General features: G+C 45.1%; 1 protein-coding gene across 2 annotated transcripts in view; it reads right to left on the bottom strand.

Moving 5' to 3' along the window:
- Nucleotides 1–25,679, bottom strand: part of LOC311112151 (ras-related protein Rap-2a-like) — a 34,926-nt gene extending 9,247 nt beyond the window's left edge. The window contains exons 1-2 of one of the 2 annotated variants that reach the window (XM_084155126.1): nt 25,490–25,679; nt 24,797–25,167 (exon numbers count right to left, since the gene is read on the bottom strand). In XM_084155126.1, the coding sequence (XP_084011252.1) occupies nt 24,797–25,110 (314 nt within the window). In that variant the 5' untranslated portion in view covers nt 25,111–25,167; nt 25,490–25,679. Of the gene's footprint in view, nt 1–24,796 lie in introns of both variants that reach the window. The other variant, XM_084155125.1, reaches the window with a different exon arrangement.
- Between the last annotated feature and the right edge of the window lie 728 nt (nt 25,680–26,407).

Here is a 26,407-nt window from a genome sequence, read left to right as displayed (position 1 = left end):
GGCACTTGGTTCGGACTCTCCACCGAGGTCGCCCCCACGGAAACACCTAGACATCGCCCCACACACTGGGCAGACCACTCCTTAAGAGCCCTCTCTTGCCACGAAATGGAGGGATTATGGGTAATCAACCAGGGAAGCCCCAGCACCACTGGATACGCAGGAGAGTCGATCAGATATAACTGAATAGTTTCCTCATGACCCCCCTGCGTACTCATCCTAAGTGGCGCTGTGACCTCCCTAATCAACCCCGATCCCAACGGGCGGCTATCTAGGGCATGGACAGGGAAGGGAGCATCAACAGGAAGGAGGGGAATCCCTAACTCTACACAAAAATTCTGATCAACAAAATTCCCAGCTGCGCCTGAATCTACTAGCGCCTTATGCTGGATATGAGGTGCAACCTGTGGAAATCTTACAGGTATACATAAGTGCACAACAGAGAGCTCTGGGTAAGTGGGGCGCCTACTCACCTTGAAGGTCTCCCCAGTGCGTGGCCTGTTGTCTCGTCCTCCTGGAGACCCTCCCCAGCACCTAGCCGCAGTGTGCCCTCCACGGCCACAGTTGGTGCAGGGGACGGCCCCCCTCGGGCTCCTTCTCCTCCTCTCTCTAGCGCCAGCACCCCCAAGCTCCATAGGGCTCGGCTCGGAGGTGCTGGAGGGTGGAATGGACGGCCCCCACTCGGGACGTCCGCGGGTGGCCAGCAGGGTGTCAAGACGGATGGACATGTCCACCAACTGGTCGAACGAGAGGTTAGTGTCCCTGCAGGCCAGCTCTCGGTGGACGTCCTCCCGCAGACTGCATCGATAGTGGTCGATGAGGGCCCGCTCATTCCACCCTGCATCTGCCGCTAGAGTCCGGAACTCCAGGGCGAACTCTTGTGCGCTCCTCTTCCCCTGTCGGAGGTAGAATAGACGCTCCCCCGCCGCTTTCCCCTCAGGTGGATGGTCGAACACGGCCCTGAAGCGGCGGGAGAACTCCGCGTAGGTGATAGTGGCGGCGTCTATCCCCCTCCATTCGGCGTTGGCCCACTCCAACGCCTTTCCGGTGAGACAGGAGATGAGGGCGGAAACGCTCTCGTGTCCCGAGGGCGCCGGGTTTACGGTGGCCAGGTAGAGTTCCACCTGCAGGAGGAACCCCTGACACCCGGCAGCGGTGCCGTCATACACCCTCGGGAGCGAGAGCCGAATCCCACTGGATTCCGGAGCTTGGATGGGAGGACTGACCGATGGTGGTGGTAAGCTGGGTGGAGGTGTGGGTACCCCTCTGGCCTCCCATCGGTGCAGAGTATTTATCACGTCCTGCAGGGCGGTCCCGAGTTGTAGGATCCTATCGTCCTGTCCGCGGACGCGCTCCTCCAAAGACTCGGGCGCTGCTGCTGCTCCTGCTGACTCCATTAGATGGTGTGTAATTCTGTCAGAGGCGTCAGTGACGTGGATGTGGTGTAGGAGTCAAACGCAGGACACAGAAGCTTCGTCCAACCGACTTTACTAAACGAACAAATAAACACTGGCCTCAACTAAACAGGAGGCGAACTATACGCAGCAGTGCGTAAAACACCAAAATGCAATAGCGCACGAAACACAGTGCGACTATCCTAAATATACAAACATGCGAAAATGAGCAGCACCAAAAGACAGGCGTAACAATTACACACAACACACGACTAACAAAACGAGAAACTTATAGGAGACATAATTAACACTAAAAGGAAACAGGTGTACAAAGAAGACAAAACCAAACAAACATCGATAACATACAACGGTGGTAGCTAGTACTCCGGGGACGACGACCGCCGAAGCCTGCCCGAGCAAGGAGAAGGAGCAGCCTCGGCCGAAACCATGACAAGGTGAAATAAAAATAAAATAAAAATGTACAAGCACAATCGTGGCATCAGCGTCAGGCAAACAGGCATTGGATGTAAAAACGTTCCTTTTTAGTGTCATTTAAACTTTTTTTAACTTACTTTTATCTTTGACTGTCATTCTACCCCCCCGCCCAGCAACTTCACTCCCACTTGTCTCCAGTTCCACATCCCAACCCTCAATTTCCCTCAGCCCATCCCACCTATCTCTGCTGGTCACCCTCTTCGGATTTCTGCGCGCCATATATCTTTCAACTATACTGTGATGTTTAACATACAATTTTAATCTATCTAATTGAATAGAATCCACAGATTGTGAGTTGAAGATAAATACTTTTACTAAGAGTATTAGTAATTGACTGACCAGGTCTCTCCAAATCTCCCAACAATGCTATTTCTAGGGTCAGTTTTAGATGAATGTTATGCTTTTACAGCCATTCCTGAACCTGAGACCAGAAACAGGCTACCTGAACAAATGGTCTATTGATTCTGTATCCTCGCTACAAAATCTGCAGAGCTGCGATGGTTGTATGACCCAAATATTCGACATTTTGTTGGTGGCAAGAATTCCGTACAATAATTTTAGCTGAAAAGCACAAAGTCTTAAATCTTGCGTTGTTTTATATATCAACTCATACACCCTGTGCCATGGAATCGGTACATAAAAAATCTCTTCCCAGCTGTTTTGCAATATGTTTGGCACAGCTGTCAACATCCTGGTCCTCAAATGAAACTGGTATACTTTCCTATTTATGCTATTTCTGTTCCTCCGCCAGTTTTGATCCTTTATATTGGGCAGACAGACCAGTTCCCTACCACCTCCCGCTGCCACCTGCCTCCTCAATTTTTGGGGTAGTGCTGTAATCAATTGGTTGTAATCTTGGATTGAGCAGACCTTCCCATACAATTCCGATAGCTCCATGAAATACATAAATCTACCGTTCCAATTTACAATATCATTTAAAAACAAAATACCCTTCTAAAACATATTTCCCATAAATAAAGGTATTTTATCAACCAGCACATTTGAGTTCAACCATAATATTTGTTGTAATATTTATTCTATATTTTCTGGGGGATGAAATTGAAATTGTAACCAGCTCTGCATTTCTTGTTTGAAAAAGAGAGATACTTTGAACAAAGTTTCATTTTCAATTAATCGAAAAATGAGAAATGGCAATCTGCACAAATGCAAAAAGGCCATTTTTAAACAAGGGATGAGCTTTTCTTAGTAATCTAATGCAGAACCATTTTGTGTTCAAGTAAAACATTTGTATACCGTAAGTGAAGAAAGCTTTTAGAGAGAGGTTTAGTGCATTTATATTTAATAATCTCAGCCCACCCAGTTCATATTCATTATATAGATAGGCATGCTTTATCTTTTCTGGTTTAGCAAACCTGTTAAAGCAAAAAAAAAATTTGCTCAGATGATTTGAAAAACAAATCATCAGTAGTAGGCAGTGCCATAAGTAAGTGAATAAACTGAGATATGACTAAAGAGTTAATCAGTGTAATTTTCCCATAAATAGACAGGTATTTACCTCTCCATATTTGCAGGATCTTGTCAATTTGTACTAGTTTTCTATTGACATTCATTGTGGAGAGCTCATTTATATATTTTGTGATATGAATACCAAGTATGTCTACTTCACCGTCAGCCAATTTTATAGGTAAACTGCAGGGTAATGTAAAAGTTATGTTTTTAATGATCCAATACGTAATATGGTACACTTATCATAATTAGGTTTTAGTCCAGAGAAGCCAGAAAAGTAATCTAAATCTTCAATGAGACATTGCAGGGTTCTAGCTTGCGGACTTAATATATAACTTGAGTCATCGGCATACATGGACACCTTCGTTTTTAAGCCTTGGATTTCTAATCCTTTAATGTTGTTATTTGAGCATATTTTAATAGCTAGCATTTCGATGGCCATAACAAATAGATATTGTGACAGCGGACACCCTTGTTTAACTCCTCTTGACAGTTCAAAACTGTTGTAGCCCCTATTTACCATTTTACACCTGGGGTTGCTATACATTACTTTTATGAATTGAATAAGAGACTCACCTAAATTGAAAAAATCCAGACATTTATATAAAAAATCCAGTATTACTTTATCAAAGGCCTTTTCAAAATCTGCTATGAATACCAGGCCTGGCTTCTTAGATGTTTCATGTTGTTCTATTATTTATAGTAGTTGTCGTATATTGTCTCCAATGTATCATCCATGTAAAAAAACCTGTCTGATCAGGATGAACAATACCTGGTAAAACCTTTTTAATTCTGAGTGCTATTCATTTCGCTATTATTTTTGCATCACATCATTGAAGATATAAAATATTTAGCTTCCTCTTTTAAAATATCATTTGGAGAATCATGGATGACTCCGTCTTAAGTAACAAGTTTCTGCAAATTATTTTTGGTAGCAAGAAGTGTGGATCATCCTGATTTGGACCATATAGACTAATGAGCCAAATCAGTTTTTCATCCACTTTCATATTCAAAAGGGTCCACCTTTCTTGCGGATCATTCCTGAATGTTTCGTTCGGATCAACATTTTTGTTAATTAGTCTCATCACACCTTTTGAGTTCCTTTGTCCTTGTCACGACTTCTGCCGAGGCTGCCTCCCCTCCTTGTTCGGGCAGGTTTCGGCATTCGTCGTAACCGGCTTACTAGCTACTGCCGATCCCATTCTCATCACTCCACTTGTCATGTCTTGTCTTGTCAATCATACACACTTGGTGCTCATTCCCCTAATTAGTATGTGTATAAGTGTTCCCTCTGTTCCCCTTGTCTTTGTGAGTGATTGTTTCATTGTGAGAGCGAGTAGCTCAGTTGAGCTTTCCCTTGTGATAGTTTAATTTTGACCCTGGGTGCGTTTTATTTATGTAAATGGGATAAACTCTGGACTTCGGTGTTTTACCTCCTGCGCCTGACTCCTTTATTCACACCTCGTCACAGAATCACTCACCCGCTGAATGGAGTCAGCAGGAGAAGACAGCATGCCTGTAGTTGTGGCAAGGGTCCAGGAGCATTCCTCGATAATGGCCAACTTGGGGGAAGCGATGGATCGGGTTCTTCAGGTAGTACAACGCCTGGAGAGGAGAGGACCCGATCTATCGAGACCAGCTGGTCAACCGGATCCAGCCACCTACACCTTAGCCCCTGGAGGGATCCAGATATCCCGGCCACCAGTCGATTCAGGCGCGGCTGGGAACTTTATGGACAGGGCATTTGCACGCCGTCAAGGCATTTCATTGGTTCCCCTATCCATTCCACTCCCCATCAGAGCACTTGATAGTCGACAATTAGGGTCCGGGTTGGTTAAGAAGGTTACTGTACCAGTCACCATGATTACACAGGAGACGCATGTTGAGCAGATCACTTTTTTGATTGAGTCTCCTGCTTACCCTGTAGTCTTAGGTATTCCGGGGTTAGCCCTTCACAACTCCAATTTTTCATGGCCACAGAGGGTTCTTACGGGGTGGTTGTGTGAGTGTCCGGGTAGGTGTCTAGGTGTTTCCGTTGGTGCGACCATGGTGGAAAGTCCAGACGGTACCCCCACCGTGCGCATTCCCCCTGAATACCATGACCTGGCGCTCGCGTTTTCCAAGACGCAAGTGACTAAATTACCACCTCATCGGGAGGGGGATTGGGCGATAAACCTTCGGGTAGACGCTGTACCTCCCAGCAGTCATGTGTATCCCCTGTCGCAGGCTGAAACGGAGACTATGGAAACATACGTCACAGAGTCCCTGCGCCAGGGGTATATACGTCCCTCCACTTCACCCGCTTCCTCGAGTTTCTTCTTTGTGAAGAAGAAAGATGGCGGTTTACGCCCGTGCATTGATTATCGACCACTGAATAAGGTGACGGTACAATTTAGTTATCCTCTTCCCCTCATTCCTTCAGTGATTGAGTCAATGCATGGGGCCCGTTTTTTCACCAAATTAGCGCTCAGGAGTGCCTACAACCTGGTGCGTATTCGGGAAGGGGATGAGTGGAAAACAGCATTCAGCACAACCTCGGGGCATTATGAATACCTGGTGATGCCCTACGGTTTGATGAATGCTCCATCCGTTTTCCAGTCCTTTGTGAACGAGATGTTTCGGGACATGCTTGGTCGCGGTGTGGTGGTCTACATCGATGACATCCTGGTGTATTCCGCTACGCGCGCCGAGCATGTGTCCCTGGTTCGCAAGGTACTGGTCCGACTGCTGGAAAATGATATTTATGCCAAGGCAGCTAAGTGTGAGTTTTTCCAGCAGTCAATCTCCTTCCTCGGATACCGCATTACTACCACAGGTGTGGAGATGGAGGGAGATCGCATTTCAGCCGTGCGTCATTGGCCAACTCCAACCATGGTGAAGGAGGTGCAGCACTTCCTTGGCTTTGCCAACTACTATCTGAGGTTTATTCGGGGCTTTGGCAAGGTCGCAGCTCCCATTACCTCCTTGTTGAAGGGTGGGCCGTCCCGGCTCCGCTGGTCTGCTGAGGCTGATTTGGCCTTCAGTAGATTGCGGGGTCTGTTCACTTCAGCCCCGGTACTGGCTCACCCCGATCCATCACTACCATTTGTAGTGGAGGTGGATGCGTCCGAGGTAGGGATAGGCACTGTCTTATCCCAACGCTCGGGCACACCACCCAAGCTCCGCCCCTGTGCCTTCTTTTCGAAGAAGCTCAGCTCGGCGGAGCAGAACTACGGCGTTGGTGATCAGGAGCTGCTGGCTGTTGTCCGAGCTTTGACGGTGTGGAGGCATTGGCTCGAAGGGGCGAAACACCCTTTCCTCGTCTGGACAGACCACCGTAACCTGGAGTACATTCGGGCAGCGAGGAGGCTGAATCCTCGCCAGGCCAGGTGGGCCCTCTTCTTCACCCGGTTTGATTTCACACTCTCACACATTCCGGGTATGAAGAACGTGAAGGCAGACGCACTGTCTTGGCTGTATGACACAGAGGAGAGGCCCAGAGACAACACCCCCATACTCCCGGCCTCATGCATTGTGGCGCCGGTAGTATGGGCGATGGACGCGGATATAGCGCAGGCATTACGCACAAATCCATCTCAACCGCAGTGTCCGGCTGCAGTATGTGCCTGCGCTTATCCGTGATCGTCTGATCTACTGGGCACACACGTCACCCTCCTCTGGTCATCCAGGTATCGGTCGTACAATGCGCTGCCTGACCGAGAAGTACTGGTGGCCTACCTTGGCTAAGGACGTGAGGGTGTATGTTTCCTCCTGCTCAGTGTTTATTTTTTTATTTTTTTTATTTCACCTTTATTTAACCAGGTAAACCAGTTGAGAACAAGTTCTCATTTACAACTGCGACCTGGCCAAGATAAAGCAAAGCAGTGCGATAAAAACAACAACACAGAGTTACATATGGGGTAAAACAAAACAAAGTCAAAAATACAACAGAAATACATATATATACAGTGTGTGCAAATGTAGCAAGTTATAGAGGTAAGGCAATAAATAGGCTATAGTGCAAAATAATTACAATTAGTATTAACACTGGAATGATAGATGTGTAAGAGATGATGTGCAAATAGAGATAGTGGGGTACAAATGAGCAAAATAAATAACAATATAGGGATGAGGTAGTTGGGCGGGCTAATTTCAGATGGGCTGTGTACAGGTGCAGTGATCGGTAAGGTGCTCTGACAACTGATGCTTAAAGTTAGTGAGGGAGATAAGTGTCTCCAGCTTCAGAGATTTTTGCAATTTGTTCCAATCATTGGCAGCAGAGAACTGGAAGGAATTGCGGCCAAAGGAGGTGTTGGCTTTGGGGATGACCAGTGAGATATACCTGCTGGAGCGCAGACTACGGGTGGGTGTTGCTATGGTGACCAATGAGCTAAGATAAGGCGGGGATTTGCCTAGCAGTGATTTATAGATGGCCTGGAGCCAGTGGGTTTGGCGGAGAGAGTTCTGAGCGTATTCTGCCCATGGCAGGAACACCGACCACTCCCCCGGCCCGTCCTGACAGTAGGTCCGCAGGAACCTACCCACATCTTGATTCACCCTTTCTACCTGCCCTTTACTCTCGGGGTGAAATCCAGAGGTCAGGCTGACCGAGACCCCCAGACGTTCCATGAACGCCTTCCAGACTCTAGACGTGAACTGGGGACCTCGGTCGGACACTATATCCTCTGGTACCCCGTAGTGCGCCCAGAGTAAGGCACATAGGCACCTCCCAGTGGGTAAGCTACAACCTTTTCCAGTTCCACAACGACCATGGTCTCACCTTAGTATTGCTTTTCTTACTGATCTTCCCCTCTCCCAAGGTAACACCACTATCCTTGGTCGTTGTGGATCACTTTTCGAAGTCCTGCCGCCTTCTTCCTCTGCCCGGTCTCCCCACGGCCCTACAAACTGCGGAGGCTCTGTTTACTCATGTCTTCCGGCACTACGGGGTACCAGAGGTTTCTTTAAAGCTGCAATATGTAACTTTTTGTGTGAGTCGACCAAATTCACATAGAAATGTGTCTTATAGATCTGTCATTCTCATTTAAAGAAAGTCTGAGAAGCGGCAGATATGTTCTATGTGCGCTATTTCTATGCTTCCCGTTTCTAAGTTTAGTTTCTGCATCTTTTACTTTCGGTTTTGTACCTGCAAATTCAATATTTTGGGTTATGGAAAATACAGTACCAGTCAAAAGTTTGGACACACCTACTCATTCCAGGGTTTTCCTTTATTTGTACAATTTTCTACATTGTAGAATAATAGTGAAGACATCAAAACTATGAAATAACACATATGGAATTATGTAGTAACCAAAAAAGTGTTAAACAAATCAAAATATATTTTCTATTATTTCTTAGTTTTGATGTTTCACTATTATTCTACAATGTAGAAAATAGTAAAAATAAAGAAAAACACTTGAGGTACTGGTACTGTATATTTCACAGCAGTTTAGATGGTACAATGATTCTGTACACTATACTTACTTGTTTTGCCACATAAACTGAAATTAGGCTAACTATTAGAATTTTAGCAACCAGCAAATGGCTAAGCGATTTCTGCATAGTGCATTTTTAACTCACATGGTAGTCCTTGTGTGTTTTTTTGTTGTTGTTTTTTAAATAATATTTTCTACTATTTATATACACTACCGGTCAAAAGTTTTAGAACACCTACTCATTGTAGAATAATAGTGGAGACATCAAAAGTATGAAATAACACATATGGAATCATGTAGTTTTTTTTCAACAAATCAAAATAAATTTTATATTTGAGATTCTTCAAATAGCCACCCTTTGCCTTGATGACAGCTTTGCACACTCTTGGCATTCTATCAACCAGCTTCATGAGGTAGTCACCTGGAATGCATTTAAATTAACAAGTGTGCCTTGTTAAAAGTTAATTTGTGGAATTTCTTTCATTCTTAATGCATTTGAGCCAATCAGTTGTGTTGTGACAAGGTAGGGGGGTATACAGAAGATAGCCCTATTTGGTAAAAGACCAAGTCCATATTATGGCAAGAACAGCTCAAATAAGAAAAGAGAAACAACAGTCCATCATTACTTTAAGACATGAAGGTCAGTCAATCCGGAAAATTTCAAGAACTTTGAACGTTTCTTCAAGTGCAGTCGCAAAAACCATCAAGCACTATGATGAAACTGGCTCTCATGAGGACCGCCTCAGGAATGGAAGACCCAGAGTTACCTCTGCTACAGAAGATACGTTCATTAGAGTTACCAGCCTCAGAAATTGCAGTCCAAATGCATGCTTCACAGAGTTCAAGTAACAGACACATCTCAACATCAACTGTTTAGAGGAGACTGTGTGAATCAGGCCTTCATGATCGAATTGCTGCAAAGAAACCACTACTAAAGGACACCAATAAGAAGAAGAGACTTACTTGGGCCAAGAAACACGAGCAATGGACATTAGACCAGTGGAAATGTGTCCTTTGGTCTGGAGTCCAAATTGGAGATTTTTGGTTCCAACGGCCGTGTCTTTGTGAGACGCGGTGTGGGTGAACGGATGATCTCCGCATGTGTATTTCCCACCGTAAAGCATGGAGGAGGAGGTGTTATGGTGTGGGGGTGCTTTGCTGGTGACACTGTCTGTGATTTATTTAGAATTCAAGGCACACTTAACCAGCATGGCTACCACAGCATTCTGCAGCGATACGCCATCCCATCTGGTTTGGGCTTAGTGGGACTATCATTTGTTTTTCAACAGGACAATGACCCAACACACCTCCAGGCTGTGTAAGGGCTATTTTACAAAGAAGGAGAGTGATGGAGTGCTGCATCAGATGACCTGGCCTCCACAATCCTCAACCAAATTGAGATGGTTTGGGATGAGTCAGACCGCAGAGTGAAGGAAAAGCAGCCAACAAGTGCTCAGCATATGTGGGAACTCCTTCAAGACTGTTGGAAAAGCATTCCAGGTGAAGCTGGTTGAGTGAATACCAAGAGTTTGCAAAGCTGTCATCAAGGCAAAGGGTGGCTATTTGAAGAATCTCAAATATAACATATATTTTGATTTGTTTAACACTTTTTGGGTTCCTACATGATTCCAATAGTGTTATTTCATTGTTTTGATGTCTTCACTATTATTCTACAATGTAAAATATTGAAAAGCCGTTGAATGAGTAGGTGTTCTAAAACTTTTGACCGGTAGTGTATATCTATATTATTATTATCACTGCATTGTTGGTAAAGAGCTCTCAAGGTAAGAATTTCACTGTACTGTTTTACACCTGTTGTATCCTGTGCACGTGGCAAATAAACATCGAAACTTGAACTAAGCAAACGAAGAACGGTCATTTAAGAGTTGTTGGCCATGAAGTAGATATGAAATGTGATCCTTGCAACTGCTGAAGTATAGGTTCGGAACACCTTTATGGAGTGATGTTAGTTCCAAATTAAATTTCTCAATTTATGTTGGTACTAATATCACTCCATAAACGTTGCTGGTTATACCATATGTAGCAACACAACAAGAACACCTTTGTGTTTTTGAAAGGCATTTCCATTCTTTGTTTCGCCTGAAGGAGTGTCAGCCTTATGGCTACCTGCTCCCTTATCCACCACACCTACACCAGCTTCCTAAAGCACAGTCCAATTACACTAATGACTGCAGAGCACGCACCCTCTCCAGCACAATGCCCCCCAAACCTTGAGCTGCTGTTGTTTCATTGTGCTCATCTGTCGTTAATTAAAGGTGCAATCTGGGATATTTGCATGCAATTTTTTTGCAGGCAAGATATTTGCAGGAAATGTTTGATCATTAAAATTAATGGGTCAGTGCAGTCAAATTCGTGATTTTTCTGTGTTTTATATATACACTACCGTACAAACGTTTGGGGTCACTTAGAAATGACCTTGTTTTCGAAAGAAAAGCAATTTTTTTGTCCATTAAAATAACATCAAATTGATCAGAAATGCATTGTAGACATTGTTAATGATGTAAATGGCTATTGTAGCTGGAAACGGCTGATTTTTTATGGAATATCTACATAGGCGTACAGAGGCCCATTATCAGCAACCATCAATCCTGTGTTCCAATGGCACGTTGTGTTTGCTAATCCAAGTTTATAATTTTAAAAGGCTAATTGATCATTAGAAAACCCTTTTGCAATTATTATGTTAGCACAGCTGAAAACTGTTGTGCTGATTAAAGAAGCAATAAAACTGGCCTTCTTGAGACTAGTTGAGTATCTGGAGCATCAGCAATTGTGGGTTCGATTATAGGCTCAAAATGGCCAGAAACAAATAACTTTCTTCTGAAACTCGTAAGTCTATTCTTGTTCTGAGAAATTAAGGCTATTCCATGCGAGAAATTGCCAAGAAACTGAAGATCTCGTACAACGCTGTGTACTACTCTCTTCACAGAACAGCGCAACTGGCTCTAACCAGAATAGAAAGAGGAGTGGGAGGCCCCGGTGCACAACTGAGCAAGAGGACAAATACATTAGAGTGTCTAGTTTGAGAAACAGGCGCCTCACAGGTCCTCAACTGGCAGCTTCATTAAATAGTACCCGCAAAACACCAGTCTCAACGTCAACAGTGAAGAGGTGACTCCGGGATGCTGATCTTTTAGGCAGAGTTGCAAAGAAAAAGCCATATCTCAGACTGCCCATCTAATCTTTTCTTTTAATTGGCCAGTCTGAGATATGGCTTTTTTTCCCATTTAAAAATCAGCCGTTTCCAGCTACAATAGCCATTTACAACATTAACAATCTCTACACTGTATTTCTGATCAATTTGATGTTATTTTAATGGACAAAAAAATTGCTTTTCTTTCGAAAACAATAACATTTCTAAGTGACCCCAAACTTTTGAACTGTAGTGTATTTTCACACTATGATGTTGGAATAATAATGTGAAATTGAAACTATGATGATAATACCTTTTTTAGTGTAAGAGCTGTTTAAAAGACTGCCTGAAATTTCAGCTTGTTTTGCATGGGTGCAGTTTTGGCCTGCCTGGTGACATCAAGTTAATAGACCAATAACAAATTAGAGTTTCAAACCCTTCTGCCAATAACAGCTAGTTTTCAGGTTACATATCCCTCCCATTAGGCTCCTCCAATTAGGTCCCTCACTCAGACCTATCCCATACAGTCCTAGCAAAATTCTTGCTTAAGAAATTGCTTTTTGCTCAGAAGCTATTTTTTTTTATTTTTGATCATTTCAATTGAAAACAATCACAGTAAGGTACTTAATTGTTACCCAGAAATTATTTGATATTGAGATAGAAACGGCTGCATTGGACCTTTAATGATATATCCCCATTGATTCTTGAAAAATATAACTGCAGTTGGGTTGAAACACAAATACCAGATTGTGGCTTTAACATTGCAACTGTCCCAATGCTGTAGCCTTATGGTGGCTAAGCTAACATACAGTAGTTACAGTGGGGGAAAAAAGTATTTAGTCAGCCACCAATTGTGCAAGTTCTCCCACTTAAAAAGATGAGAGAGGCCTGTAATTTTCATCATAGGTACACGTCAACTATGACAGACAAAATGAGAAAAATAAATCCAGAAAAACACATTGTAGGATTTTTTATGAATTTATTTGCAAATTATGGTGGAAAATAAGTATTTGGTCAATAACAAAAGTTTCTCAATACTTTGTTATATACCCTTTGTTGGCAATGACACAGGTCAAACGTTTTCTGTAAGTCTTCACAAGGTTTTCACACACTGTTGCTGGTATTTTGGCCCATTCCTCCATGCAGATCTCCTCTAGAGCAGTGATGTTTTGGGGCTGTCGCTGGGCAACACGGACTTTCAACACCCTCCAAAGATTTTCTATGGGGTTGAGATCTGGAGACTGGCTAGGCCACTCCAGGACCTTGAAATGCTTCTTACGAAGCCACTCCTTCGTTGCCCGGGCGGTGTGTTTGGGATCATTGTCATGCTGAAAGACCCAGCCACGTTTCATCTTCAATGCCCTTGTTGATGGAAGGAGGTTTTCACTCAAAATCTCACGATACATGGCCCCATTCATTCTTTCCTTTACACGGATCAGTCGTCCTGGTCCCTTTGCAGAAAAACAGCCCCAAAGCATGATGTTTCCACCCCCATGCTTCACAGTAGGTATGGTGTTCTTTGAATGCAACTCAGCATTCTTTGTCCTCCAAACACGACGAGTTGAGTTTTTACCAAAATAGAACCATATGACATTCTCCCAATCCTCTTCTGGATCATCCAAATGCACTCTAGCAAACTTCAGACGGGCCTGGACATGTACTGGCTTAAGCAGGGGGACACGTCTGGCACTGCAGGATTTGAGTCCCTGGCAGCGTAGTGTGTTACTGATGGTAGGCTTTGTTACTTTGGTCCCAGCTCTCTGCAGGTCATTCACTAGGTCCCCCCGTGTGGTTCTGGGATTATTGCTCACCGTTCTTGTGATCATTTTGACCCCACGGGGTGAGATCTTGCGTGGAGCCCCAGATCGAGGGAGATTATCAGTGGTCTTGTATGTCTTCCATTTCCTAATAATTGCTCCCACAGTTGATTTATTCAAACCAAGCTGCTTACCTATTGCAGATTCAGTCTTCCCAGCCTGGTGCAGGTCTACAATTTTGTTTCTGGTGTCCTTTGACAGCTCTTTGGTCTTGGCCATAGTGGAGTTTGGAGTGTGACTGTTTGAGGTTGTGGACAGGTGTCTTTTATACTGATAACAAGTTCAAACAGGTGCCATTAATACAGGTAACGAGTGGAGGACAGAGGAGCCTCTTAAAGAAGAAGTTACAGGTCTGTGAGAGCCAGAAATCTTGCTTGTTTGTAGGTGACCAAATACTTATTTTCCACCATAATTTGCAAATAAATTCATAAAAAATCCTACAATGTGATTTTCTGGAGAAAAAAAATCTCAGTTTGTCTGTCATAGTTTATGTGTACCTATGATGACAATTACAGGCCTCTCTCATCTTTTTAAGTGGGAGAACTTGCACAATTGGTGGCTGACTAAATACTTTTTTCCCCCACTGTAGATAGATGTTCATTTTGAGTACTGAAGGAGAGCTAGGGAAAAGAATAACAAAACGGATGTGGAGTCCCAAGAGATGCTGTGATGACGGACTTCCCACGCTGTGCTGCTGCTGCTGGGCTGTGTATGTGTGCGTGTGTGTGTCTGCGCGTGTGGGGGAGGGAGTCATTCTGCTTATAACTTATAAAAACTAAACACAACACAACAAAAGGCCACATAGTTTTTGACAACAAAAATAAATAGGGCAAATCAGTGAATTCAACATGAACCATAACAGTAACTTCAACTAAATAATGTTCCTTGCTGTAACTTTAAAGCTCAATGGCAAACCGGGGAATGAGGCCTAAGAAATGGGTCTACATTGTGATAATTTTCAAATTGAGCCCAGTACTTCTAAAACATAGCTACCAGTATTGGTTTGTATTCCATTTCATAGCCTATATGTTTATGTTCTTTAAATCATGGTGACCATTACCCATTTTTATTTTTTTTTTTTATTTTATCCAGATAGACTTACAATATTGAGTGCATACATTTTCATACTGGTCCCCCGTTTGAATCGAACCCACAACCCTGGTGTTGCAAGCTCCATGCTCTACCAACTGAGCCACGCAGGACCTTGTGGGCACCAAACATTTTGCTACGGTGTGCCTAATGAACACCACCACCACCCTGTTGAGCCAGGATGTGGGTTTAACGTCCACCTCAGAACTTCAGTCAGAGGTCCCTCCTGGGAAATGTAGTTTGAGACCACACCCCATTGCACAAATGACTACACTTAACAGCCCGTGTTGTTCCTCTCTTGCTATTAAACACAGCATCAGTGCAGCGTGAAACCCAATCTGAAGTGCTTTGAAAACCCAGCTTCTAGGTCGATCGACTCATCCTTCACATTCATGCGAGGAAATCGTTAAGATCAAGTTGGAGCACAGCCAGGTTGGATTTCCGAAACAACAATATACACGATACAGTAATTTATTTGGTTATTTTGTGGGTGCCGTAACAAGAGCTGAAGGTACATACACACACACACACACACACACACACACACACAAAGCCCAAATGACCTCACTCTTGGATCTCCAGCTAGTTCATAGGATTCCGCTGCCAGGAGTCAAACGTGGCTTTAGGTTATGTGCCTTCTCACTAATGGAGGACTGATGTTTCCTTGGCTTCCAACTCCAACACAATCCCAAGTTGTGATGAGTGAGGATATAGTGCACTTCTGCTCGCTGGCTCAGCAATAATGGGTTTTGTGAGGCAGTAAAATTAATGTAAAGCCACTTTCTGGAGTTAGCTAATTTGAGTAGGGTGAAGTTGCCCCTAGACGCTGATCTTGGCTCAGTTTAGCATTTTCCCTACTAATGGTTAAGGTTAGGTCTGTGGGAGGGGAAGCTGATCCTAGATCTGTATCTAGAGGAAATTTCACCCCGGATCTAGGTAATGTATGCCAGGAGGAGCACTGTGCATCTTAGTAATGACAGGCAGGACAATAGAAGCTAAACCAAGCTAAACCAACCCGAGCTGTCCTGGGATGGCCAGTAAAGTACGGTTCGCATTGGGTTGGCCCTATAGAGTGAATCAGGCATCTGTTTGCCACTTCATCGTCTCACTTGTTCCAACTAACAGAGCGAAACTCTTGACCATGTGATCTGAGCAGGACAAGTTATTGCCAATAACTAGGACCTGTAGTTTTTCCTGGGCTTTTCTCTAGACCTCCGTGTCTAACATCTCTGGTTACAAAGATACAGTACTTCCTAACTGAGTTGACAGGGAGGAGGGAAACTGCTATTCTGGACCTGGTCTGCATTGTAATAGAGATGACCTACAGTGCCTTCAGAAAGTATTCACACCCTTTGACTTTTTCCACATTTTGTTGTGTTACAGGCTGAATTTTAAATGTATTACATTTTGATTATTATTATTATTGTGTCCTCGTGTAAATAGCCTGTTTTTTTTTGTTGTGTCTTTTTTCGTATATATTTCTCTATCTCACTTTCCATCCTTAACTAAATATACTTTCCTGCAACCCGCCACACCCATTGTGGAACGGATTCTATTATTTCTTAATTCCTTTTATCAAGAACCCACGGATGAAACTAGCCAGCTAGCCAGCTAACTAGCTACTTGCTATTAGCTATTGCTATTAGCCACCGTTAGCGGTCTTCACCACTGTCCGTGGCCTGCACTACCTACCAGCCAGCTCTAGCCTGGACAATTATCGGCCAGTCTGCACAGCGTGCTATCGACCCAGAGCATTTCTGATTTTCTGCCGGAATCACTGAATCACTGGACCTTAACACCGGATCATCACAACTAGCTAGCTGCAACCAAATATATGTTGTTGTTGGCTAATCACCACTAATCACCACTTGTCCCAAAGCTTGCACCAGTTAGCCTTGAGCTAGCCTCGAGCCAGGCCCATCTCCCGGCTATCCACCTCTCTGTCAACCGGACGGGACCTCCTAGTGTCGACACAGAGCCCCACCGATCCATCACGACTGGTCTGCCAACATAATCATCTGATGTGGTTTCAACAGGCTTCCCGTTGCGACGACCACGAAGATCCATCTGCTAGCACCGGCCCGCTAGCACGCGCAATCAACAGCCGTGCCTCCTGCTCACCTGTGCTGTAGGTGCCTACGAACTGCTCCCGGACTTACCTATTGCTGTTCACTGGACCTTATGATCACTCAGCTACACATCTGATGCCCGCTGGACTGTTCCTTTACACGGTACCCCATCCTGTTTTATCTGTTTAGCTTCAGCCCAAACTTTCGTCACCATTACCAGTTATTGTCTTAGCCCTCTCGAATAACACCTGTGATTGCGTTATGCCTCTCTCCCATGTCAATATGCCTAGCCTATTGCTGTTTGGGTTAGTTGTTATTTTACTATTTCACTGTAAAGCCCCCAGTCCCGCTCAACCTGCCTCAGATAGCTTCTTTGTCCCACCCCCCATACACACGGAGACCGGCTCAATCGGTACCTCCAGTGATGCTATCTCTTTCATCGTTACCCAATGCTTAGGTGTACTTGTCACACCCTGGCTCTGGGACTCATTATGTTGAGCCAGGGTGTGTTCATTTCTATGTGTGTATTTCTGTGTTGGTGTTCATTCTAGTTTGTTGTATTCTATGTTTGCCTGAGTGACTCCCAATCAGAGGCAACGAGTGTCAGCTGTTGGCTGGTTGTCTCTGATTGGGAGCCATATTTAACTGTATGTTTTCCCTTTGTGGTTGTGGGTTTTTGTTCCGTGTTCGGTCATTGATACCGTGGACGTCACGAGTTGTGTTTTGTTTTGTATTTTGATGCTTTAACTAATTAAAGTATGTTTGTTCATCACGCTGCGCCTTGGTCTACTCCTTACCTCGATCGTTACAGAAAAACCCACCATGCAACGACCAAGCAGCGTGTCCAGGGGCAGCCCTTGGGGTGGACATGGGAGGAAGCGCCGGGAAAGGCCCTGGCGAAAGAGGAGCAGCGTGTCCAGGAGCAGGCAGCCTGGACATGGGAGGAGATATTGGACGGTAAAGGGTCCTGGACTTGGGGGGAAATCCTGCCGGGATGGATCGCCGGCCATGGAGTGAGACAGTGGAGAGGCGACGGAGAGAGGAGCAACGGCGTGATCAGGGTCGTCGTCGGACGGTCGTGAGGCAACCCCAGACATTTTTTAGGGGGGGGCACACGGCATGGACGACGGGGCTGACAGAGGAGAAAAGGGGGCAGATCCAGAAGGCCACCAGGCCAGGGGTTCACCGCCCTGTACGTCCTGTGCGGATGCCTCACACAGAGTGTGTGAGGGTAGGCATTCAGCCAGGACGGGTGGTGGCCCCTCTTCACTCCAGGCCTCCTATCCGTCTCCACAGCCCGGTTCGGCCTGTCCCTGCTCCACGCACAAAGCCTACGGTGTGCGTTGCCAGCCCAGCCCGGCCTGTCTCTGCTCCACGCACCAAGCCTACGGTGTGCGTCGCCAGCCCAGTCCGGCCTGTCCCTGCTCCACGCACCAAGCCTACGGTGTGCGTCGACAGCCCAGCCCGGCCTGTTCCTGCTCCACGCACCAAGCCTACGGTGTGCGTCGCCAGCCCGACCCGGCCTGTTCCTGCCACTCGCACCAAACCTACGGTGCGCGTCGCCAGCCCGGTCCGGCCTGTTCCTGCCACCCGCACCAAGTCTACGGTGCACGTCGCCAGCCCGGTCCGGCCTGTTCCTGCCACCCGCACCAAGTCTACGGTGCGCGTCGCCAGCCCGACCCGGCCTGTTCCTGCCACTCACACCAAACCTACGGTGCGCGTCGCCAGCCCGGTCCGGCCTGTTCCTGCCACCCGCACCAAGTCTACGGTGCGCGTCGCCAGCCCGACCCGGCCTGTTCCTGCCACCCGCACCAAGTCTACGGTGCGCGTCGCCAGCCCGACCCGGCCTGTTCCTGCCACTCGCACCAAACCTACGGTGCGCGTCGCCAGCCCGACCCGGCCTGTTCCTGCCACCCGCACCAAGTCTACGGTGCGCGTCGCCAGCCCGACCCGGCCTGTTCCTGCCACTCGCACCAAACCTACGGTGCGCGTCGCCAGCCCGGTCCGGCCTGTTCCTGCCACTCGCACTAAGCCAGGGGTGCGAGAAGTCAGCCTGGTAAGGCCCGTTCCTTCTCCACGCACCAAGCCAGGGGTGCGAGTCGTCAGCCTGGTAAGGCCCGTTCCTCCTCCACGCACCAAGCCAGGGGTGCGCGTCGTCAGCCTGGTAAGGCCCGTTCCTCCTCCACGCACCAAGCCAGGGGTGCGAGTCGACAGCCTGGTAAGGATCGCTCCTGTTAAGTCCAGTCCTGCTCCAGCCGGCGGGGCCAGACTGGACCAGGGGCACTATGGGGGGTGTATTGGAGGGTGGTGGTCAAGGCCGGAGCCAGAACCGCCACCGAGGAGGTATGCCCGCCCAGCCCTCCCCTGGTTTGTTTAGTTGAGGCGCGGTCGCAGTCCGCGCCTTTAGGGGGGGGTACTGTCACACCCTGGCTCTGGGACTCATTATGTTGAGCCAGGGTGTGTTCATTTCTATGTGTGTATTTCTGTGTTGGTGTTCATTCTAGTTTGTTGTATTCTATGTTTGCCTGAGTGACTCCCAATCAGAGGCAACGAGTGTCAGCTGTTGGCTGGTTGTCTCTGATTGGGAGCCATATTTAACTGTATGTTTTCCCTTTGTGGTTGTGGGTTTTTGTTCCGTGTTCGGTCATTGATACCGTGGACGTCACGAGTCGTGTTTTGTTTTGTATTTTGATGCTTTAACTAATTAAAGTATGTTTGTTCATCACGCTGCGCCTTGGTCTACTCCTTACCTCGATCGTTACAGTACTACCACTGTACTCATACCTTTCCATATCCTTGTCTGTACATAATGCCCTGAATCTATTCTACAATGCCCGGAAATCTGCACCGTTTATTCTCTGTACCCAACGCACTAGAAGACCAGTTCTTAAAGCCTTTAGCCGTATACTTATTCTATTCCTCCTCTGTTCCTCTGGTAATGTAGAGGTTAACCCAGGCCCTGTAGCCCCCAGTATCACTCCTACTCCCCAGGCGCTATCATTTGTTGACTTCTGTAACCGTAAAAGCCTTGGTTTCTTGCATGTTAACATCAGAAGCCTCCTCCCCAAGTTTGAGTTATTCACTGCGTTAGCACACTCTGCCAACCCTTATGTTCTAGCAGTGTCTGAATCCTGGCTTAGGAAGGCCACCAAAAATTCAGAAATGTCCATCCCGAACTACAACATTTTCCGTCTAGATAGAACTGCCAAAGGGGGCGGAGTTGCAATCTACTGTAGAGATAGCCTGCAGAGCTCTATCATACTATCCAGGTCTGTGCCCAAACAGTTTGAGCTCCTACTTCTAAAAATCCACCTCCAAAAATAGGTCTCTCACTGTTGCCGCTTGCTACAGCCCCCCCTCAGCCCCCAGTTGTGCCCTGGACACCATATGTGAATTGCTTGCCCCCATCTATCCTCAGAGTTCGTACTGCTTGGTGACCTAAACTGGGATATTCTTAACACCCCGGCCGTCCTACAATCTAAACTAGATGCCCTCAATCTCACACTAATTATCAAGGAACCTACCAGGTACAACCCTAAATCCGTAAACATGGGCACCCTCATAGATATCATACTGACTAATTTACCCTCTAAATACACCTCCGCTGTCTTCAACCAGGATCTCAGCGATCACTGCATCATTGCCTGGGTCCGTAATGGGTCCGCGGTCAAACGACCCTAAAACACTTTAGCGAGCAGGCCTTTCTAATTGACCTGGCCCGGGTATCCTGGATGGATATTGACCTCATTCCGTCAGTAGAGGATGCCTGGATGTTCTTCAAAAGTGCTTTCCTCTCCATCTTAAATAAGCATGCCCCATTCAAAAAATTCAGAACTAAGAACAGATATAGCCCCTGGTTCACCCCAGACTTGACTGCCCTTGACCAGCACAAAAACATCCTGTGGCGTACTGCATTAGCATCGAACAGCCCCGCGATATGCAACTTTTAATGGAAGTCAGGAACCAATATACACAATCAGTTAGGAAAGCAAAGGCTAGCTTTTTCTAACAGAAATTTGCATCCTGTAGCACTAACTCCAAAAAGTTTTGGGACACTGTAAAGTCCACGGAGACATCTGGCCCTTCATGGTATACATCTGGCCCTTCATTGGACACCAACGAGCTTCAATGCCATACAACACTCCTTCTGTGGCCTCCAACTGCTCTTAAACGCTAGTAAAACTAAATGCATGCTCTTCAATCGAACGCTGCTTGCACCCGCCTGCCCGACTAGAATCACTACTTTCGGTGGGTCTGACTTAGAATATGTAGACAACTACAAATACCTAGGTGTCTGGTTAGACCGTAAACTCTCCTTCCAGACTCACATTAAGCATCTCCAATCCAAAGTTAAATCTAGAATCGGCTTCCAACAAAGCCTCCTTCACTCATGCTGCTAAACATGCCCTCATAAAACTTACTATCCTACCGATCCTTGACTTCGGCGATGTCATTTACAAAATAGCTTCCAACACTCAACTCAGCAAATTGGATGTAGACTATCACAGTGCCATCCGTTTTGTCACCAAAGCCCCATATACTACCCACCATTGTGACCTGTACGCTCTCGTTGGCTGGCCCTCACTACATATTTGTCGCCAAACCCACTGGCTCCAGGTCATCTATGAATCACTTCTAGGCAAATCCCCGCCTTATCTTAGCTCATTGGTCACCATAGCAACACCCACCCGTAGTATGCGCTCCAGCAGGTATATCTCACTGGTCATCCCCAAAGCCAACACCTCCTTTGGCCGCCATTCCTTCCAGTTCTCTGCTGCAAATGACTGGAACGAACTGCAAAAATCTCTGAAGCTGGAGACACTTATCTCCCTCATTAACTTTAAGCATCAGTTGTCAGAGCAGCTTACTGATCACCGTACCTGTACACAGCCCATCTGTAATTAGCCCACCCAACTACCTCATCCCCATATTGTTATATACATTGTTATTTATTTTGCTCATTTGCACCCCAGTATCTCTATTTGCACATCATCTTCTGCACATCTATCACTCCAGTGTTAATACTAAATTGTAATTATTTTGCACTATGGCCTATTTATTGCCTTACCTCCATAACCTACTACATTTGCACACACTGTATATAGATTTTCTATTGTGTTATTGACTGTACGTTTTTGTTTATTCCATATGTAACTCTGTTGTTGTTTTTATCGCACTGCTTTGCTTTATCTTGGCAGTTGTAAATGAGAACTTGTTCTCAACTGGCTTACCTGGTTAAATAAAGGTCTACACACAATATCCCATAATGTCAAAGTGGAATTTCGTTTTTAGAATTTTTTACAAATTAATACAAAATGAAAAGCTAAAATGTCTTGAGTCAATAAGTATTTAACCCCTTTGTAATGACAAGCCTTAATAAGTTCAGGAGTAAATATTTGCTTAACAAGTCACATAATATGTTTTCCAAATGCCTCGCAAAGAACAGCACCGATTGGTAGATGGGTAAAATAAAAAATCATACAGACACTGAATATCCCTTTGAGCATGGTGAAGATATTAATTAGGCTTTGGATGGTGTATTAAAACACCCAGTCACTACAAAGATACAGGGAAGGAAGGAAACCGCACAGGGATTTTACCATGAGGCCAATGATGATTTTAAAACGGTTACAGAGCTTAACGGCTATGATAGTAGAAAACTGAGAATGGAACAACATCATTGTAGTTACTCCATAATACTAACCTAAATGACAGAGTGAAAAGAAGGAAGCCTGTACAGAATACAAATATTCCAAAACATGCTTCCTGTTTGCAACAAGGCACTAAAGTAATAGTGTGAAAAATGTGCCAAAGAAATGAACTTTTTGTCCTGAATACAAAGCGTTATGTTTGGGGTTAATCCAACACATCACTGAGTACCACTCTTCATATTTTCAAGCATGGTGGTTGCTGCATCATGGTATGGGTATGCTTGTCATCGGCAAGGACTGGAGAGTTATTTAGGATAAAAAGAAATGGAATGGAGCTAAGCATAGGCAAAATCTGATAGGAAAACCTGGTTCAGTCTGCTTTCCAACAGACACTGGGAGATTAATTCACCTTCCAGCAACTACAATGATGTTGTTCCATGCTCTTCCTCCCGGACTGCCCGTTCCATGATCTCGTTGACAACTCCGTTGTGTCCTCCTCCCAGAGTGCAAAAAACCTTGGCGTGACCCTGGACAACACCCTGTCGTTCTCCGCTAACATCAAGGCGGTGACCCGATCCTGTAGGTTCATGCTCTACAACATTCGGAGAGTACGACCCTGCCTTACACAGGAAGCGGCACAGGTCCTAATCCAGGCACTTGTCATCTCCCGTCTGGATTACTGCAACTCGCTGTTGGCTGGGCTCCCTGCCTGTGCCATTAATCCCCTACAACTCATCCAGAATGCCGCAGCCCGTCTGGTGTTCAACCTTCCCAAGTTCTCTCACGTCACCCCGCTCCTCCGCACACTCCACTGGCTTCCAGTTGAAGCTTGCATCTGCTACAAGACCATGGTGCTTGCCTACGGAGCTGTGAGGGGAACGGCACCTCCGTACCTTCAGGCTCTGATCAGTCCCTACACCCAAACGAGGGCATTGCGTTCATCCACCTCTGGCCTGCTGGCCCCCCTACCTCTGCGGAAGCACAGTTCCCGCTCAGCCCAGTCAAAACTGTTTGCTGCTCTGGCACCCCAATGGTGGAACAAGCTCCCTCACAATGCCAGGACAGGGGAGTCACTCACCACCTTCCGGAGACACTTGAAACCCTACCTCTTTAAGGAATACCTGGGAGATAGGATAAAGTAATCCTTCTACCCCCCCCCCCCTACCCCCCCCAAAAAAAATAAAAAAATGTAAAGTGGTTATCCCACTGGCTATAAGGTGAATGCACCAATTTGTAAGTCGCTCTGGATAAGAGCGTCGGCTAAATGACGTAAATGTAATGTAAATGTAAGCAAGACAATAACCTAAAACACAAAACCAAATCTACACTGGAGTTGCTTACCAAGAGGACATTGAATGTTCCCGAGTGGCCTAGTTACAGTTTTGACTTAAAACCTATGCCAATACTTGAAAATGACTGTCTAGCAATGATCAACAACCAACTTCACAGAGCTTGAAGAATGTTAAAAAGAAAAATTGTCAAATATTGCACAATACAGGTGTGCAAAGCTCTTAGACTTACCCCAAAAGACTCACAGCTGTAATTGCTACCAAAGGTGTTTATAACATGTAATGACTCAGGGGTGTGATTAATTATCTAATCAAGATATGTTAGTGTTTTGTTTTTCATTAATACATTTTAAAAAATCGAATTTTTCTTCCACTTTGACATTGCAGCGTATTTTGTGTAGATCATTGACAAAAAAGACAATTAAATCCATTTGAATCCCACTTTGTAACAGAACAAAATGTTGAAAAAGTCAAATGGTGTGAATACTTTCTGAAGGCACTGTATGTGGGACAACCTGACCAGTTCAGGTTTCGTATGGGTTCTCCATCTGGCTAGAAGTCCAACATCAAACCTAAGGGCTTCTGGGTAATAGAGTAAAGGTGAAGCACAGCTGGACTTTCATGACTAACACATGACCTGGATGAATCAGATAATATCTCCTCAAAGAGCAGAGGAAGCTTGTTTGGTTTCACATGTCCAATATAAATCTAAGCAGATGTGGGCCCAGCCCTGCTCAAGTATGTTCGATCCAAAGGAATCAAATCATGCTCACACACACACATACTAATTTGCAATTAGTAGTGGAATAAACTAGAGTAATTACTAGACCATTAGAATTTACTACAATATAGCCTATATTCACTGATTTCAATAGGGCCGTAGGCCATGACTCTGATCATGTTCCAAATTAACTTTCAATCTAGTGACACAGTCAGGGAATTAATATCAAACTCAGAAATCACCTTTTAACTCTGATGATCTGATCTCTCATTGGCTTGATGTCTTGGAAACTCTGTTGGTTGACCAGACTGTAGACTAGTATGAAGCCCTGGCCGTTCTTGATGTAAAGGTCTCTCATAGAAGCAAACTGCTCTGTCCCAGCAGTGTCCAGAATCTCCAGCACCGACGGGGAGGAATCCACCTCGATCTCCTTTCGATAAAAATCTTCAATTGTCGGGTCATACTTCTCTATGAAGGTTCCGGTCACAAATTGCACGGTGAGAGCAGACTTGCCGACACCTCCGCTGCCGAGGACCACGACTTTATACTCACGCATTGCCCCACTGATGCCGTCAAGGATGATTAGAATAATTTGTCAAAATGCCACTGCCTCCTGCCGACATCAAAGCAATTAAATAGGCTAATCTAAAGTAATAACATTTTATAGAATGTCCATATCATAACACAAAATAGCCTACGACAATTGATGGGACATTATAATAACTAATAACTTCATTACAGAAAACCCCACATTAATAATCTAAGAGAAAAAAAGGAAAAAAACATATGCATTTGAGTTCGACTATCTATAGCCTGATTTGTTCATAATTTCAGACCATGGTTAAAAACTTGCTTCAGTTCTGCATGCCTTCTTCAGGAATCCTTTGGAGACTCCAGAATGATTTACGCAGAGGGAAAACATAGTTTTGAAATACCTTGCTGGAAAGGTTAGGCTGGCATATGTAGTACATTCCGAATTGCATCACTCTATGTCCACCACTTATGCCTTTCTGACATTCTTCAGTCGCCATTCTCGCGGGTGGTGACAAAATATCTCGTCTCTCATCGGTGTCCGTAGGCCTTTATGCGATCTGTCTCCCATCTCAATGACGACCACACCTGAAACAATATAATATGCCTACTCTCTCTTATGGAAAGAGGCTAACAGACGAATGGAGCTTTTCATTGGTTACGTCCCACTTTAAGCCTCGCCCACATGTTGTACGTCAGGTTGTATCAGATACTTTTTCTTGAAAACAATAGTCTGTACAATAGTGACATCTTCAGACAGAACAGAATCAAGTATGCCTATCTGGTACCAACCCGGATGCTTTTTATATGGTAACTGCTCCTCACCTAACGAAACAAGGGAGACCAAGAACCAGTCATGTGTGATCATGGGAAATCAGCAAATTGTATCACAAATAGCGATAAAAAAAAAAGTGCTTAAACAATGATTCACTGTTAATTTGTATCTGCCCTAATCTATTCAAATACATCAATTTCAACATGAACAAAGGGAAAATATTCAAGTTATATACATGTTCAGTAATAAGCGTATCATTTTAAATCCACTGAATGCGCCGCTAAATTCATAGAATCAGTTATGTGAGTAACCTCTGATATCCGCTATTAGCGGTTGTGACAAACAGAGCGGTTTCTGTTTTCTACCTACACATTTGTCTCTAACTTTTGAGGCATCCTATCCGATTATTTAAAAAAAACAGCCAGATCGATTTTATCCTGGATTGCAAAAAAGAGGATTACAGAATCCGGATCATTTTGATCTAGGTTGAACATTTTGAAAAAATGGGCGTAGGGTGAAAAAACCTTAGAAAAACTGTCCAGAAAGG

Source organism: Coregonus lavaretus (genome assembly GCF_964263955.1).
Source record: "Coregonus lavaretus genome assembly, chromosome: 38".
Classification (NCBI taxonomy): domain Eukaryota; kingdom Metazoa; phylum Chordata; class Actinopteri; order Salmoniformes; family Salmonidae; genus Coregonus; species Coregonus lavaretus.
Note: the sequence above shows the minus strand (reverse complement) of the source record. Positions and strands in the feature narration are given on the sequence as shown.